The sequence below is a fragment of the Hemicordylus capensis genome, chromosome 3, assembly GCF_027244095.1.
Source record: "Hemicordylus capensis ecotype Gifberg chromosome 3, rHemCap1.1.pri, whole genome shotgun sequence".
Taxonomy (NCBI): Eukaryota; Metazoa; Chordata; class Lepidosauria; order Squamata; family Cordylidae; genus Hemicordylus; species Hemicordylus capensis.
The window spans coordinates 298,319,049-298,338,449 of NC_069659.1; the positions used below are offsets into that span (position 1 = coordinate 298,319,049).

The 19,401-nt window shown below is 42.8% G+C and overlaps 1 protein-coding gene across 3 annotated transcripts in view; it reads left to right on the top strand.

Moving 5' to 3' along the window:
- Positions 1–19,401, top strand: part of UBXN7 (UBX domain protein 7) — a 50,327-nt gene that overhangs the window by 25,392 nt on the left and 5,534 nt on the right. For all 3 annotated transcript variants that reach the window (XM_053307454.1, XM_053307455.1, XM_053307456.1), the window contains 5 exons: positions 6,068–6,214; positions 6,442–6,532; positions 13,347–13,474; positions 14,525–14,915; positions 18,580–18,659. In XM_053307454.1, coding sequence (XP_053163429.1) covers positions 6,068–6,214; positions 6,442–6,532; positions 13,347–13,474; positions 14,525–14,915; positions 18,580–18,659 — 837 coding nt within the window. The remainder of the gene's footprint in view (positions 1–6,067; positions 6,215–6,441; positions 6,533–13,346; positions 13,475–14,524; positions 14,916–18,579; positions 18,660–19,401) is intronic.

A 19,401-nucleotide genomic window follows, 5' to 3' on the forward strand; every position in this document is an offset into this window, starting at 1 on the left:
ACCTGCAGAGGCTGGAATGGTGGAGGGAGCACCACACACACTTGGGCTGTGCCAGGAGGGCTTCGAGGAGCTGCCGCCGGGCCAGTTAAAATCGTAATTTTTTAATGGTGCTCTCTGGCCGCCACCCCCTGGCTGCCCTTTAGAACACTTTTCAAGGATTCCCACTCGCCTTTGCTTGTAAAAGGGAATCCTCGCCAGATTCCCCTTTACAAGCCCACCGAACTGGTTTGACCCCATTCAGTTGAAAGGACCAGACCACCCAGTCGGTTTGACCAAATCAGGTCACGGAACCCGCAGTCCAGTTCAAATTCTTTCCAAACTGGTGAAACCAGTTTCATGCACACCCCTACCTTCTAAGAGTTGCTTTTCTTTGCTTTGAAACATTTGGGTTTCCCAGTAAAGAAGGGGATGTAACTGGCTGGTAGAGAACATGCTTTGCGTATATAACATCCCTAATTCAATCTTTGGCATACGAGGACAGGGAAGGACTTCTGCCTGAAACGTGAAAGAACTGCTCTTGTCAAACTAAACAGTTTTGGCTTATATTGGCCAATGGCCTGACTTGGTATAAGGTAGTTCAGTGTATAATTTCCCCCCCAGCAAAATTTGTCAAGGCCTTTAGTTTTGGACTTTGTTGCACTGAAGATAATTTTAATGTATGTTTAAACTGAGTAGAAACTAAATAATTGTCCTAAAAACATATAAAGGGATTTTTAATAATATAGGAAATTTTTGTATCCATTACAGCTGTTGACCAATAAATCAGTTCCTTTAAAGATTGCTATATGCAAACAAATGTGTGTATAAATTAAAGAATATTCTGTAGTAGAACATGCAGAATGAGTCAAGGGATACATTTTTTATTTTCTTCTTCTGGGCTGCAAGAAACCCTACCATTATGGCCATAGGGACACGGTATCAGTCCGTTCATATTTTCAAGAATTAAAACCTGTGCAACACCATCTTTATAAGTAAGCTCATCTTCATATCTCTTTCTCCACTTCTTCATAAGGATAAAACCAGTTTCCTGAAGCTCTCCCAGAGTTAGAGCGCAGTTTGTCTATAAGCTCTTCATAGGCCAACAGTGTTGTTGTTATCTGGCTTGTAACTCCTCCATGGGCATCTGCAGGAATTTTTCCAGGCAGGACAAAGTATATGTATACAAACATATATATAAAATATGTAAATGGACCCTAATCCAGCCGTGCCTACAAGGGGAAAATCGCCGCTGTCCCCTGTGAACATCCATGGGCCCATCTTTGTTCCGTGTTTGATAGTTTGATAGACAGCTGCATTTTTCATGTAAATGTTAGCCAAAAAAATCCATAGGAACCTAGGAAGCTACCTTATACAGAGTCAGACCGTTGGTTCCCTCTAGCTCAGTATTGTCTACACAGACTGGCAGTGGCTTCTCCAGGGTTACAGGCAGGGGGCTCTCTCACCCCTATCTTGGAGATGCCAGAGACAGGAGGGAACTCAGAATCCTCTGCATGCAAGCATGCAGATGCTCTTCCCAATGTGACCCCGTTTCCTAAGGGGAATATCTTAAGCTCACATGTAGTCTCCCATTCAAGTGCAAACCAGGGCAGACCTTGCTTAGCAAAGGGGACAATTCATGCTTGCTACCAAAAGACCAGCTCTCCTCCACACAGATTTGTTCCCCTTGGTTTCTTGCAATGTATCTCTCCATAAACTGGCAGTGATACTCCTTCTCATGTGCCTTTACCCTTTTGCATATTTAGTCACTCATTACTTTTTAAATTTTGCATAACTGCTCCTGAGACTAATTTCTTAAGTTATCGATATAATTAATTCTCCAAGATGGGCCATGCGTGGGGACGTGACAGAAAGGAGGCGATTGGCTGACGGGGGGAGAGTTCCAGAGCGGCAGGGACTTTGGCGGGCTGCTGGAAAGCAGTTTGACATTTGGCTAGGGAGCGCTGTGAAGTGGCAGGGAGCGCTGTGAAGTGGCAGGGAGCTCGGAGGCTGGGGGCGGCTTCGGGAGCTGGACAGTTGGATCTGGGGGCTGCAGGTGGCTGACGGTGGGCTGCGCTGCGGCAGGGAGCTTGGAGGCTGGGAGTGGCAGGGAGCTGCTCGGGAGCGGAAGGGAGCCGCTTTGGGAGCTGCAGAGAGTTTGGTGGCTGCAGACGGCTGGTGGGCGGTGCTCCAGAAAGCCAAAAGGAGTTTGACTGCAGGCTCTGGGGGTTGCGGGCGGCTGTCGGCTGTCGGTTGGTTGCATCGTGAAGCGGCAGAGATTTCAGAGGCTGGCAGGCGAGCGAGCAACAGGCCCTGGCAGTGGCAGGGGGGAGCAAGGATTGAGAGACAGAGACAAAAAGACTGAGGAGAGAGAGAGAATTGCAAGAGAGAGAGAGAAAGACGGAGGACAGAGAGAGAGAGGGCTGTGAGGAAAGCGAGTGAGAGGTGGGGGGGCGAGCGAGCAAGGTGGGGGGGAGCGAGCAAGCGAGTTGTGGGGACGGGATACCACAGGCTCAGTGCATTACGGCACAGATGCTCTGTGCAGGGTCAGCTAGTATATTTGTATTTGGCATTATACTTTATATTAAAATTATTTTACTACAACTTGAAAGCTGTTGGAGAAACCATCCACCCCTTAGGAGGTTGATTCCAATATTTAATCGTTTAACCACCACTGTTATCCTAACTGAGTGCAATTACAATTACAAATCTTTCAACAAATTTTTAAGTATTAATATTATATGGTAAACTTGTATTGTGTTGGCTGGTATCTGTGTGAGGGTGGGGGGGTGATGTGCAAAGGCAATATGGTGAGTGATATAGTGTTACCTTGCTGAAGTAGATGGCCTTTTGTTCATTCTATCTGTCTGGTTCTATAACCCTGCTTGCCCTCTGTCTGTCTTGTTGCTCCAAACCCAGACAAAGTTGACCATATGCTAGTTAAAGGGACTGGAGAGACCCGAGTTCAAATCCCCATTCAGCCAAAATACTTGCTGGGTATCTCTGGGCCAGTCGCTTCTCTCTCAGTCTAACCTACTTAACAGGGTTGTTGTGAGGAGAAACTTAAGTATGTAGTACACCACTCTGGGCTCCTTGGAAGAAGAGCGGGATATAAAATGTAAAAAAACAAAACTGCCAAGCTCAAATCTGTACATTGCAGACTATTATGAAAACTGATGTTGAGATAATCATCCATTTCCATAGCACTTTGCAATGTGCATTTCTTCTTCTACAACTTTAACTATCCTTTTGTCCTCTCTGTACAGTTAAAACCGTTTATTCAAGCTGTAAGACCTTAATAAAAAAAAGAATAGCATATCCCATAATCGTGCTTCGATGTTTTTCCTTGTTGATTGCTCAGAACAAATGTGTAGCCAGTACTTTCCAAGCTAAATCAGTGGAAGAGCACAATGGACAGTCACTTGCATTCTGTAACTGTGTCATCAAAATTGCTATTTCTTAGCTCTGCAGTCATTTTTTCTTAAATATATGTTCATCTTGTGTGTGTTGAGAGGTTTCATACCCATATTAAAGGTGAGTTCAGAGAACTGGCTGCAAGTATGGTTGGCACAAACGTCAGTTCTAGTGAGCACGTGCTCAGCTTGGGCCACAAGTCAAGCTCATGTGGTGTGAGCCCAGAAATGTTGGGTTCCCAAGCACAACTTCCCTCCACTGCCATCCAACTTCAATCTTGGTTACAAATGGGTGGCGGGAGGGAAGTGCTGCTTGGGAACCCAACATTTCTGGATTCACCCATTGCCAAATGAGCTGAATTTGTGACTCATGTCAGAAGTGCGCACTCACTGTAACCAGTGGTTGGTGCAGTGGGTTGTCTGAACCTACCCTAAATCTAAGTTTATGGTATGTAGAAGGAACTGTAAAACTGAGAATATGTTTAAGGATGTTGCAGTTCAAAGTAAAATGTAAACATTAACGTAAAATAAAAGTCAAGCATCTACTACTATTGTTGAATAGGTCTTTGAATAATTTGCTTCAGCAAAGTTGACTAAACTTGAAATAGACATTTTACTTAAACTATTGCAGCGTAAACCATATACCAGTCCAACGGCACAGTGTATTACCCTGAGTTCATGAATTGGCTATTTCCCAAGATATATGAATACTTCTGCAATTTGAACACAAAATTAATACATACAGCTTTGAAGATAGCTGTGTATCACTAACAATAAACTGACTATACAGTTTAATAGCAATTGGGTAGTTGTTTTTTGGACGAAATTTATCTTTTAGTTGCTGGTGTTGGTCTGCTCCAGAAATGTGTTAGCTGGACTGTGGTCTAGTTCCTGATCTTAACTTTGATATAATTTTCTTCAAGTACTTCTGCAAGTTAAGATCAAAATTTCAACTGATTTTTTTACATGCAAGCATTTAATTGTCACTGCTTGTTTCTTGTGCAATATAGACCATTTGATTCCAAATAAGGGGTTATGATTGCAGCTTATATGTCTGCCATTCAGATTTATTTTTTAAGGGTAGCATCCATGGTAAAAGCTGCATGAGCAGGACACTTCTTCTCAGCGTATGGGGGATATTCATAGGTCCCCCAACTCTTATAAATCTATTTTCAGGGGGTACAGGGAGTGGCAGAGGCAAGAGGGAATTAATGAAAATCACCACTCCTCACATTGTGTAAGCAGAAGCATTCTGCACATGCAGTGTTTACTCTAGCTACTGCATATAGTCTTTGTTTCTATACCACATCAATCATTTATCAAATAATTAAAATTCTCACAATATTGCTAAATGTTTACCATACACTTCTTTTTGAATGTATATACCAATTGTTCAGTTTCAGATACTTGATAATACACTTGAAACATTCCAGACATCTTTCTTTTGCAACACCCTTTCCTAGGGCTTTAATATATGGGCTCAGTGTTTGCTGGGCCATGCCGATGTATTACTGTGCATGGCTACAAAGTCTGAACTGGGATTATATCTACAGTCCCCACCAGTTTACTCTAACCTCCTCCCAGGAAAAATTAATTGTTCAAGCTAGCATATTGAGAACATTTGAGAGCTGGCATAATTAAAATGAAGTTTTATAGCTTCCTTTGAGTTAAACCAGATTGTTCAAATTATTTAAGAACTTATATTCTAAGAGTGTATATTTTGGTATTAAAGTGCCTTCACTAGAACACTAGTGGTTGGCCTGAGAACGCTGCTTGATGTAAAATTCTAGTAAAGAGTTAGCTGTACTCAGTATTACTCTCTTCCAGTATAGGTGAGTGCTTTGGCTTCAGCCTTGTTCCCTTTCATGAATAATTCAGGTGCAAACTCTTAAATAAATTTCCCTTAAGGAAGTCCATGCACTTTTTCCTATTTATTCAGGAAATCTGAGCATTCCAATTTTTGATATAGCACTCTTTTTTTCAACAGGTATGACAATTCAGCGATCAGAATTACATTCTTGATCAAACTCCTACATTAACTTGCAACCAACCAATCAGGCAATGCCAGCTTTGTGACTCAAACCAGTAAGATCTCTTCCTGCAACTTCAAACCCTCCACCTCCCCCACTTGCAGTCTGAATGGTCATCAGAAAATGATTCTTGGTTTTCCAATAATACCAAAATATAGCATATAAGAATGAACAGAAAATGAGAGGGAATGAATAGTGGAACAAGAAACTGCAAATCTATCAATAATGCTAATCTACCACAACTTTGCCTCTTGAACCAGCTGGTCTGTTTTGCAGTCAGATCAACTTGACTCGCTTCATATTCTTCCAAAATGTTTTGTCCAGATTTTCTTTTCCGCTCTCAGTTCTGAATTTAAAATAAAAGTTCTTCTGCCCCCCACTCTCTTGTGCTTGGCATGTTGACACCCACCACCTTGGGATTACCAAAGTGTGATCCTTAATATGACAAGTTGACCTGCAGCGTCCTCTAACCCTGCACGCTGCTTGTCAGGTTTGTTTGCGGATTACCTTTTTGAGTCCTGATTGTACTTTCCAGTGTGAAGAGGTTTTAGTGAAGCCTGGCACAATAAGTTGTAGCCATCATTGCTGGCATTGTTTCTGCTAATGTTCATTTTTAACTAATGTTCTTTGTATTCTTTCTGTTTCTAGGCCAAGGAGTGTGGTCAGATGCAGAACAAGTGGCTCATGATTAACATACAGAATGTGCAGGATTTTGCCTGTCAGTGTTTGAATCGTGATGTTTGGAGCAATGAGGCTGTGAAAAACATAATCCGGGAACACTTTATTTTCTGGCAGGTAAGGAGGTTTTCTTACCCTAAATGATTGAAAGGTTAGTTCTGGCTACTTTTTTCCAGTATTTGCCCTTTCTTCACTAATCTTGCCCAAATAATGTTTGGTAAGGGCAGAGGAATTATTCACATAGAGCCATGTTGTAGCTCAAAATTAGGTTATTTTTCCAAATGAAGTCCCTTTAATACTGGAATGTGTTCAAGCAGTAACATTTTTTCTTTGCTGTTCTGCAGGTATACCATGACAGTGAGGAAGGACAAAGGTATATACAGTTCTACAAACTGGCAGACTTTCCTTATGTCTCTATCTTAGACCCTAGGACAGGTAAGAGGGGAAACCAATCATCATGAAATAAATATGATTACAATAGAACAAGTACCTGATCTTTAGGTCTGCTTTCCTTACATGTGGATAGTTAGCTAGCCACTTGTTAAGTTGGCAGGAAGCTAATTACAAAGTAAAACTCCCAACACCAAACACACATTTTGTATACAGTTAAAACATTGCCAAAAAAAGAATCACTGACCCAGAATCCACTGCCAGCCACAGTTCCTGTGCTGCAGTAACATCATTGGCACTAGTTGCTCTCTCACACAATTTATGACTCTTTCCGAGCTTTGCAACAGCTGCCACAGCAGCATCATTAGCAGTAAGCATAGTCATAAGCTCAACTAGTGCAACTTCAGCTACATTTTGACTGAGTATACCTTGCAATGCAGATTGCAGAGCAGTGAGTGGAGCACAAGTTAGTCTCAAGACCAGACATAAAGCTCATCACAGCAATCACCAAGAAATATTACATACAGAGAGCTGCCACTATCCATTTCTTGCCACAATACTATCTCATAAACAAAACAAAACAAACCACAGTTCAAGGCAGGCAGGCACCCAAGTTCTGTCTTTGTCAATCTGAGATCCAGCAAAACCAGATAGATATAGCAATAGCACAGCATATTATATTCAGTGCTGAGAAAAAGACAAAATCAAACTTTCCTTCCTTCCATCCTTATGTATCCTCTTCAGTAGAGGCACATTATAAAGTCTCTCTATGCCTTCCAGTCCCTATACATTTTAAAACTCCCTCCTTTTATGTTCCCCCCTCCTCCCTCACCCCCCCCCCCAGCCAATGGAGGCACAGTTGCCCATGACATTTGATTTGTATGATAATGAGCCAACCAAGGAGATTGCAAGTAAATTATTATTTTTTATTATTTTTACATTTATATCCCACTCTTCCTCTCAAGGAGCCCAGAGCGGTGTACTGCATACTTGAGTTTCTCTTTCACAACAACCCTGTGAAGTAGGTTAGGCTGAGAGAGAAGTGACTGGCCCAGAGTCACCCAGCTAGTTTCATGGCTGAATGGGGATTTGAACTCGGGTCTCCCCGGTCCTAGTCCAGCACTCTAACCACTACATCACGCTGGAAAATCAGAAGCCAGTTTCAGAAAACCAGTCAGCAAGGGAGGAAAAGGCCTCAAAAATTGTGCTTAAAACATCGAAATGCTTAGACTCAAAATGGTGTTGTTTTATTTAAAGGGTGTTTTGTTTCAATCTCGAAACTGCCCATTTCGAGTTGAAATGTTCTGCATATCCCTACTTTGAAAGCATCAGGCTAAGGTTGATTATTTGGCATTTGGGATTAAGAGAGTTTAATATCTCTTCCTGTACTGTCACTTGTTCTTAGGGCAACTGCTTTTGTCTCTAAAGCTTCATTTACGTGTATATTGGTAGTGAATTTTATATTCTCTGTAGTGGTCCTATTGTCCTGTCACTCTTAGGATATCTACACATGTGCAGACTACACTTTGGAACCTTCCAGAGATAAATCTGATTTTGGCGATAGCCCCACCCCCTTATAATACCACAAGTATTTATCTGCCCACTCCCTCATTCTTTTTCTGACCTCCGCAGCAGCGACACCAGAGAACCTTCCTGTCACTCCTATCTGTGAGAGAGTCTTAAAGAATAAGAAAAAACCATCTATCAATCTTTCTGCCTCTTATTGCTTTTGGTTTTTATTCCAGATTTCTATTATCTCCTTCTTCTCAATTGGTTGGCATTTTTAGTTTGTTCTGTGCCCTCCGCCCCCGGCATGGTCTGTGGCTCCTAGAGCCATTTCTAAACTCTGCTGTCCTGTTCCAGGAAACTCCTATCCTCTGGCGATGCAGAGCACCTCACGTGTTTGGGAGAAGTGCACAGAGTTGACCAGTGTGAATTCTGCCTCACCTTCACCAGACAGGTGTGCCAAAATCAGGCCTTCAGATTCCATGCACTCCTCTGTGAGGGCATTGTGGGCTAACTCTATCCTACAAGAAAGGTCCTCCCAGCTCAGCATCAAGGAGCCCCTTACTAGCTCCTTAACATGCAGTTTGAGGAAAAGTCTGATTCGCTCAAACCCGACACATCTCAAGTGGCCTCGCTGGTACAGAAACCCAGTCCCACCTTCCCACCACCTAAAGAGCAGCCAGTATTGTTGAACCCAAGGGCTATGACGCATTGGGACAGGAAGCCCCATAAGAAGATCAAGTCCTCATCAGACCTGGGGCAAAGAAAGTATCTGCCTCACCAGATCGCAGAGCAGCAACAGTTTCTGTAGCTAGCTCGCCAGTACTAACAGTGTTATTGGATTTCGAGGAGGAATTGCATCTGGACCCGGCACCCAACTCAGAAGGGGAAGAGAATCTCAATTTGCCACCAGAATGGGAACCTGACCCTGACCAGCAATCCCAACATTCTGAGGGTGACCTGGAATCCCCAGGCAGGGACTATGGAAGTAAATGCCTTACATTTTGGGAAAGAAGGAGATACGAGTATTCCCTTGAGTACAGATATGAGGCCTGCCCTGAAAGGTATGACATGGAGTTCCACAGGAGAACTGATCTTGTGGTAGCAAGCATGACTTCTCCCTTTAGCTAAGCAGGGTCTGCCCTGGTTGCATTTGAATGGGAGACTACATGTGAACACTAAGATATTCCGCTCAGGGGATGGAGCCGCTCTGGGAAGAGCAGAAGGTTTTCCCTCCCTGGTATCTCCAAGACAGGACTGAGAGAGATGCCTGTCTGCAACCTTGGAGAACCCACTGCCAGGCTGTGAAGACAGTACTGAGCTAGATAGACCAATAGTCTGACTCAGTATATGGCAGCTTCCTATGTTCCACAGGCCCTGTGTAGAGTATATTCTAATGGAACCATGATCTATGTCATCCAAGAGGACGCAGTTATTGGAGACCTGATGACTGGAATAGGTACAGCCCCAGACACTATAGATCTTGTTCCAACTCCAATTCGCCACCTGTGACCCATTCCACTTAAAGCCCCCGCAGCTACGCCTGGGAAAAATAAGCCAACCAAAGAATCCAAACCAAACCAGAGGCCAAAGGAACGCAATGCCCAAGTAGGTATGAAATCAAACCCAGGCTCACTGGTACTAGAACCGAGGGCTCCAAGCCCTCCAAGGGACCTGGTGGTGTCTGACACGGAGGATGAGACCCTGTCAGGCCAAAAAGACTTGGAACTCTTGCTGGACTCTCTCCATTCAGAGGAGTTGATAGGCAGTGAGAGAACAACTTCTTTGGCAGATGACTACCGACCATATTTGGGACTAATACAAAGAATGGCATCTTCTTTGGGTTTGGAACAGACTACACAAGAGACAAAAACCCCTGTTTTTGGTCTTGTACAATCAGCAACGACCTTGCCAGTCTCCTTGCTGTTGTTACCCACAGTCACAGAAGTGGTGAAAGGCTCATGGGCGAAACCTGCTTCTATTCAGCCTACCATCAACAGACTAGAAAACTTGTATTGTCCATCAGAATAATGCCCCTTACTTGTTTAAACACCCCAAGCCAAACTCCATCATAGTAATGTAGAATCATAGTAGAATCATCACAGCAGGGCACTAAACAGAAATGATTATCGTCACCAACTGACCAAGATGGCAGGAAATTAGACTCCTTTGGAAAGAGGATCTACACAACAGCCAGCCTCCAACTACATATTTCTACTTACCAAAGATGCATGGTGCGTTTATACCCACTTTCTGTTCAAAAAGCTAGAACTGTTGTTAATCAACTACAGATAGACCATTGAGGCAGCAATGACCTTCCTCTCAGGACTGCAGATTACCAAACAGCAATTACATTCAGCTTTCCATTAAGCAGACTGTGGATCAAGAACCATCGCAGCAGCATAGCCCTGTGGGGAGACACCTGGTTGAAATCTACATCATTTACTGCTGAAACTAAGCTAAGGATTGAAAATCTCCCCTTTGACAGCAAAAACCTATTCGGGAAAGAGATGACACTCTGGAAAGAGTGCACATGTTGAAAATGACTGCAAAGTCCATAGGCCTACAACCTTATCAACCACATTAATCTAAACCACATTCCAGGTCATCCATCAGAAGCCTTCCTACTAACCCTTCCATCCACAGGGACAGAGACGGAACAGCTACCAGCCTTTCAGCTCCTTCCGGAAGCCTTTCTCACAGGCCTTCCACACAGAAGCCAAGCCAGATTTGGCCATCAGCAACCATATAGCAGGGAAACAGAACTTGTGGGCATAATTGTTAAGCCTTCGGAAACGGCGAGACTCACATGAGTGGACCCTAGACCACACAATAGTACAAGAACTATTCCAGCTATGGGGCCAACCATGAATAGATATCTTTGCAACACTAGAAAACAAGCACTGCAATGAGTTTTGCAGATGAAGAGGACACAAACTGAAATCACTAGGAGAGGCTTTCCTATCTCCCTGGACTTTGAAACTCTTGTACATGTTATCCCTGTTTCCATTAATACTGAAGATGCTCTGGAAGATCTGGATGGATAACTTGAACTGCATCCTATGGTGGCCACACCAAGCTTGGTTTGCCACTCTCCTATCCCTATCGGATACATAACATGTGTCTCTACCCCATTGTGCTGACCTATTCACCAGGGAGCAAAGAACAGCGCTCTACCTGGGTGTGGGAAGCCTTCATCTTACAGTCTGGCGTATTCACCTGAACAGACATGAGACCACAAAATCTTAAATATCCTCAGGGCATCCAGGAAGCAGTCAACACGCTTGACCTACAAGGCAAAGTGGAAACATTTTACCAGTTTTGCTGTCACAAAGAATGTCTCCCCTTAGCCTTAATTTACTTTCTTATCTGTTGTTGTATTTGAAAAAGTTGGGATTTATCTGTTGTTTTGTTGAAAGTTCACTTGGCTGCCATCGCGGCCCATACCACACATGCTTGCATATTCTCCAAGGAACTGGTTAAATGCTTCTTCAAATGCTTTCTCAGCTTGTTCCCCCCACTAAAAAAACCCAGACTGACCCCTCACTCCTGGGACTTAAAACTTGTACTTACCTCATTGATACAGAAGCCATTTGAGCCCATGGCCAAATACCTTACCTTCAAAAATGCATTTCTTCCAGGCATCACTTCAGCCTGCCAAGTATCATAACTCCGTGCCCTTTGGGCAGACCCACCGTTCTTGTCATTACAACAGGACAAAATGCTCCTTTGCTTAGAAGTAACATACTTGCCAAAGGTGATCTCACAGTACCATGTCTCCCAAGACATCTGCCCACCAGTCTTCTTTCCCAACCAGATTCAGAATGGACTTGGCATAACTTGGATGTCAGACAGACCTTGTCTTTCTACTTGCACCACACACGGGCCTGTTTGGTTTTTTATATCTATGTAAACTGCTTTGGGAACCTCTTTTGAAAAGCGGTATATAAATATTTGTCTTATTCATATTAGACAGTGCACTGCCTTCTTCGTGTGCTTTGTGGGTCCGAACAAAGAAAAGAAAGTCTTATGTCAACATCTCTCAGCGTAGATCACCTCTACGGTCGGACTAGCATACATGCTGTCCAACTGGGAATCCTCCTGATACCCTCCATGCCCTTTCAACGAAGGCTGTGGCAGCTTCCACAGCCTTTCTACAAGGAATTCCACTAGATGCCTATGCAGAGCAGCGGCATGGAGTGGACCTCTGTCCTTTTGTTCAACACTACGCTCTTGACACCAGGTCCACAGTCACGCTCAGTTTGGAGCAGCAATTCTGAAAACAGTCCTGCAATAATGTCACACAGATGCCTGCTTCACCCTCCATCCAGGTTTGTAGCTCACTAGTCTCCTAAGTGTAACTGGGACCGCAGGACCACTATATTTATTATTTTATTTATTATTTATTTATTATTAAAACTTTTATACCACCCTTCCAAAAGGCTCAGGGCGGTTTACATTAAAACACCATTAAAATCAATTAATAATTAAAACAAAAATTATATCATAAAAACAATAATTAACAATTAAAAACATCATAAAACAACAATTAAATAATCAGAAGAATTTGAAAACAAGTTTTAAAAAGCTGAGAAAGCCTGGTTGAAGAGATGTGTTTTCAGGTGTTTTTTGAAAAATGCCAGAGATGGGGAGGATCGTATGTCAGCAGGGAGTGCATTCCACAATCTCGGGGCAGCAGCCGAGAAGGCCCGTCTCTGTGTAGCCACCAAACGAGCTGGTGGCAACTGGAGACGGACCTCCTCAACTGACCTCAATGGGCGGTGGGGCTCATAGTGAAGAAGACGCTCTCTTAAATACCCAGGGCCTAAGCCATTTAGGGCTTTATAAGTTATAACTAGCACTTTGTATTTTGCCAAGAAAACTGTTGGCAGCCAGTGTAACTCCATCAACAAAGGAGTAATGTGTTCTTTCTATAGAGAAAGTTAGGTTACTTACCTGTTACTGTAGTTCTCGTAGTGGTCCATTGTCCATTCACACAACCCTCCCTGCTGCAGTGGTCACCTTTTAGGGTACTGTTGTGAAGGTCGGAGACTGAGGGTGTGGGTAGGTATGTGCTTGTGATACTATAAGGAGGCAAGATTACTGCCAAAATCAGATCTGTCTCTGAAAGGTTCAGAGGTGTGGTTTGCGCATGTGCAGAATGGACAATAGATCACAACGAGAACTACAGTTATAGGTAAGTAACCTAAGTATAACACACCTGTGACTATGCACTTCCAGCATATCACAGAGCAAAAGTACACCTGTCTACTCGCTTTGTTCCGTTTGCTATTTTGGTTATTATTTGAGATCCCTGTTGCTAAAATACGTTTTTGCTGTACTCTTTCAACAGGACAGAAGCTAGTAGAGTGGCACCAGTTAGATGTAACTTCATTTTTAGACCAAGTGACTGGGTTCCTAAGTGAGCATGGACAACTGGATGGACATTCTACAAGCCCTCCCCAGAAACGCACTCGCTCTGTGAGTAGAATGTTGTGTGATAACTGGGAGAAGGTATATTAAGCACATTTGTATCAGTGAATAACAGTACTCAAAACTGCAGTGAAATATAGTTCCCTTCACTTTTTTTTTTTGTACTAGCTTAACCCCCGCAGAGCATCACACTAGTACTTTATTGCTCCCCTTGCCCCCCGCCACAGCCCCCTTACCTGAGCCCCTCTGCGGCTGCTCCTCCTCCTCCACCACCACCACACACACGTCTGATTGCCATGTGTCCCCCCCCCCCACAAACCTTTTTTCTTTCTCCCCCCACCCATCCACTAGCCTGCTTTGCTCCACCCATCCCATCCCATCCCTAGGAAACAAAGACAGCAGGCTAGTTTTCTCCTTGGCATGCTAGTTTTCTGTTTTCTCTCCTCCACCACAGGCATGCTTGGGGCTCGGCTTCCTCACTTGTGCTTGTTCTCCGCTCGCTCACTCCTCCTCACCGGGCGCACTTTCACTGCCACCACTTCCTTACCCGCCCACTGGGCTCTGTCTTTTCCTCCCTTCCCTCTCTCCTGTAGTTGCCATGTGTGTGGGTTGGCGGGGGTGGGGGAGCCAGAGGAGCCACCCCTTACCCTCAGAGCCAGAGAGAAAGAAGGTGTTTGACGTGGCAGCATTCTTGCACTCCACTGCTTTCCTCGGTGGGATTGGTTGCAGCTGCTGCGAGCTTGCCACGTACCACCTAAGCCTTTTCTTTTATTTACACACACACACACACACACAGATTTTGTGTTCTGCTTCTTAAAATTGTTCATCACTTTGTTTTATGTTGTATTTTGCTTAGGGGTATTTTAAATTGTGTATTATCTTTCTATTAATATTTTTGTAAACCACTTTGTTACATTGTAAAAAAAACCCTGCATATAAACAAATATGTATGTCTGGAAACAAAAATGTTATTGAAAAGGAGAAATATTTGGCCTCCTTAATCCTAATTTTCTTTTTTTTCCTCCCCCCCCCCCGGCTCTTAGTGTATATTTGTAATGTAATTTTCTTCATCTTTTATTTTATGGTTGCATTGACTAGGAGAGTCTCATTGATGCGAGTGAAGATAGTCAGTTGGAAGCTGCCATCAGAGCCTCCCTACAGGAGACGCATTTCGACTCTGAACAAGTCAAACAAGAGAGCAGATCAGATGAGGAGTCTGAATCGGAGCTTTTCTCTGGAAGTGAGGAGTTTATTTCTGTTTGCGGTTCTGATGATGATGAACCCGACAATCCTGCCAAGTCTAGGAAGTCTCCACACAAGGACTTGGGGTGCAGGAAAGAGGAAGGCAAAAGGCCTCACCTTGAACCCACAGCAAGGACCGAACCTGAGGTGGTAACAAACCATCAAGGACTGTCTTGCATGGATTCTGGGGTACTGGAGGAGGCTGGGGCTAAGCCAGAAGCTTCAGTGAAGGAGCTGAATGTGAACGGTAAGCTCAGCATTTAATTGTACTCCTACCTGTTTCTAGAAGCTTTGAAGTTGGTGAAACTGGTTAATATAAAAACCTGATGCTTGCATTTGACAGTTATTACTATACATCACCCACAATACAATAATAAAATTGACAAAATATGTCTGTCATATCCATCACATAACATCTCCAAGGAAAAATTTGCAAATTCTACAGTATAGTAAATCAGCCTAACAAGTTGCCACAACTGAACTTCTTTGAAAGTGCCAGGCATATTTTAACCAAAATTTTCCTTGGCAGCTGTTCTGATTACTCTCTGGACAGTATCCACAATATGAATACTGAAATACATATAATCGAATACAATAAGATGCATATCCTCTTCACCATTGTTCTCTCTAACAGGGATTCCCAGATGTTCACTACAACTCCCATAATCCCCAAGCAAAAGCCATTGCAGCTGGGGATTCTGGGAGGTAGTCAACATGGGAATACTTCTTAGAGGGAACACTGCTCTTCCCCTAAATATGTGTATGTATCTAAGAAGGAGGGAAAGTACTCATTACAAGTTTTTAAATTTAGAATGTCTGTACCACATTCTTTTTTCATCCTGTAGTTTGAAAGCTGAACCCCCCCCCCCCGCAGGTGTATATCGAAGACTTGTAGCCATTAAATTTCCCTCTTGATTCTATAGTTCATCATGGGCTTGCTCTAACAGAAATGTTGGACAACATTTTTGTCTTTGCTAGTACAAATCCCATACAATCTATATTCCTCCAATATCTTCAATCCTTCAAAGATTTATCAGTTCCTGTTGGTCAGTTCATATTACTAAAGCATAAATATTATGCATCTTTGCAGACCTCAGTCCTGCAGAGATTTACTTTATGTGAATAATTAATATTTCCATGAAAGTAGGAAGGTATACGGCAACTTACAAAAGATGGCTGTTACTACTACTTAAAAAAAAAAAATTAAACACAGGACCAACACTTAAGGAGTAAAGGCCAACAGAAAAAGGATGTGTGTTTAAAAAGGGGGAAAGTGAGGTAAATCGTCCCACTCTGGATTTTCTTGCCTTTTCTTATCTCTTATTAGATAAGAAAAGGCAAGAAAATCCAGAGTGGGACAAATGAAAGATGGCATGTAGTAGGAGTTCACACAAGTGCAGAGAAAGGAACCAGTTCAATCAAGACTTTAAAAGTACAAAGCCGTAATTTAAACACAAGACAGTACAAAAGGGAATGGACCAGAGGAGCACAATCAAGGTGTTAAGTGGATATTTGGGGCAGCACAATTCAGAGCAAAAAGTAACTGTTTGTGATGGAAGTAGTGAAGATCAAGAAACAAAAAAAATACAAATGAGGAACAATCTAGTTCTAAGTCATGTCCTATGATACAAATGGAAGAAAAGTAAAGGAGTTTTGCAGAGTTCAGAAATAAAAGCCACCAGCCTCTAGTGAGAAAACTTTAGTTTGGTAACAATTCAAAATTGTTGCATATTGTGAGCTGCCTTTAATTCAGGAGAGAGGCAGGCATGAAATGTTTTAATTTTTAAAAAGAGGGGGTGTGTGTGTGTGTGTGAGAGAGAGAGAGAGAGAGAGAGAAAGAGAGCGAGCGAGCAAGCCAGCCAAGTTTATATATGAAAAGTGATGCACATTGGGACGAAAAACCCCAAGTATACGTTGATGGGATCTGAGCTGTCGGTGACTGACCAGGAGAGGGATAAGAATATAAGAACAGCCCTGCTGGATCAGGCCCGAAGCCATCTAGTCCAGCATCCTGTTTCACACAGTGGCTGCCCACCAGATGTCGCTGGAAGTCTACAGGCAGGCATTGAGGACATGCCCTCTCTCCTGCTGTTGCTCCCCTGCAACTGGTACTCAGAGGCATCCTGCCTTAGAGGCTGGAAGTAGCCTATAGCCCTCTGACTAGTAGCCGCTGATAGACCTCTCCTCCAGGAAGTTATCCAAACCCCTCTTAAAGCCATCCAGGTTGTTGGCTGTCACCACATCTTGTGGCAGAGAATTCCACAAGTTGATTATGCGTCGTGTGAAAAAATACTTCTGTTTGCTGGCCCTAAATTTCCTGGCAATCAATTTCGTGGGGTGACCCCTGGTTCCAGTGTTATGTGGGAGGGAGAAGAATTTCTCTCTATCCACTTTCTCCACACCATGCATGATTTTATAGTCCTCCCCACAGTCGTCTTTTTTCTAAACTAAAAAGCTCCAGGTGTTCTAGTCTTGCCTCATAAGAAAGGTATTCTAGGCCCCCGATCATCTTGGTTGCCCTCTACTGCACCTTTTCCAGTTCTACAATGTCCTTTTTTAGATGTGGTGACCAGAATTGTATGCAGTACTCCAAGTGTGGCCGCACCATAGTTTTGTATAAGGGCATTATAATATTAGCAGTTTTATTTTCAACCCCCTTCCTAATGATCCCTAGCATGGAATTGGCCTTTTTCACAGCTGCCGCACATTGAGTCGACACTTTCAACGCATAATCAACTGTAGGCTTCCAGCGGCATCTGGTGGGCCACTGTGTGAAACAGGATGCTGGACTAGATGGGCCTTGGGCCTGATCCAGCAAGGCTGTTGTTAAGGTTTTTTTATATACTGTATTGAGAAAAAGATAAAGAGAACATGAGGGTTAGGAGGGGGGAAAACCATATGAAGTTTAGGTTGTTGCTGGAGCATCCATGCAGAAATTGCAAGAAGGAAAAAATGAATGGAGAAAGGGAAGGAGCAGAAAAATACAGTTGGATGTTGGCATAGAAATGATGATCAAGGATGGATGAATTTACTACAAGGCAAACTTTAACTACTAAAAGGAGGGAAAGAAGAACAGAATCTTGACGAGCCACTGAGAAAGAGATGATGAAGACCCACTAACTGACAACCTAGTGGCACTTCTGACTGCTGACCAATGCCACGTGTGGTGTAGTGGTTAGAGTGCTGGACTAAGACCGGGGAGACCCGAGTTCAAATCCCCATTCAGCCATGAGACTAGCTGGGTGACTCTGGGCCAGTCACTTCTCTCTCAGCCAAACCTACTTCACAGGGTTGTTGTGAGGAGAAACTTAAGTATATGTCACACTGCTCTGGGCTCCTTGGAGGAAGAGCGAGATATAAGAAAATGTTTTTTAAAAACCCCAAACCTTAAAAGAGCAATAGGATGATAGCTAGATAGAGGAGGCAGAGAAACAGAAGTTTGTTTAAATGAGACTGCAATAAACTAGATTGGTTAACTGGAAGATTAATATTGTTTTATATGTAGAATTCTTTCATTGTGGGTCTTTTCTGGTGACAGTGAAGAAATGATTGCAAAAATATGTAGAAAGTAGCTGTACAACTGCAAAAGGAACATATGAAACTGCCATATACAAAGTCAGGCCATTGGTCCACTTAATTCCGTATTGCCTACTTTGGTAGCAGCTTTGAGAGATCTTTCCCATCACCTGCCATCTGATTCATTTTTAAATACAAATGCTAGTTAAAATGCATGGAAGCAAAGCATATGTTCTACCAACTAAATTACATCCCCACAAGCTCAAAGTTTTAGGGAGTTCACCTTTTGCAACTTCATTCATCCCTGCACTAGTGTTTGTGTGGAGTTGTTTTTTTAATTATCAGCTAAAGGTAAATTAAGATGACCAATTTAACTTGTAACCTTCTTCTACTAGGACCAAAGGCACAGCTTATGTTAAGGTATCCAGATGGGAAGAGGGAACAAATTTCACTGCCTGAACAATCTAAGCTTCTGGTAAGTAGAAGTGGAAGACTCCAGTAGAGTGCATCTTAATGTTGTTTCCAGTCTGTGTGTGTGTGAATACTTTGGAGGGGGCACTTATTCCTCTTTTTATTTAGATGATTTGTGTCCCACTTTTTCAACAAACTCAAGGCAGCTTATGTCAATATATAACAATAAAATTAAAATTAAAATTTTAAAAACCCAAGAAACTAAAAAATACTATAAGTACAGTACAAGGATTTCCAGAAGAGTCATTAGCAAAACCAAATTATAGACAGAAGACAGGGGAAAATGAGAGTATAAAAGCAACTTTAAATAAATACGTCTTTAAACAATGGTAAAAGCAAGGAACTGAGGAAAAAGGATGGATCTCATGAGGGAGGGAGTTCTGTAGGCTAGGTGCTGCTGATGAGAAGGGTCTCTCCTGCATGTTCATCAACTATCTTTCCTATTTAAAGGTGAAACACAAAGGAGGGCATCTCTAGATAACTGTAGAGAATGTACAGATTCAACCTCACAAGAGTTGTGGTGAGGATAAACATAAGCATGTACACTGGTCTGGGCTCCTTGGAGGAAGAGTGGGATATAAATGTAAATAAGTAAAATATGGGAGGAGATTGTCCTCCTGATACTTTGGTTTCAGGTTGGTTCTTAACAATATTTGTATACCATTTTTCAACAAAAAGCTCTTTAAAAAACCTTTTAGACAGTTTATTCAAACTTGAGAAGCTCTGAGTGGAACTACCGTCCCCAG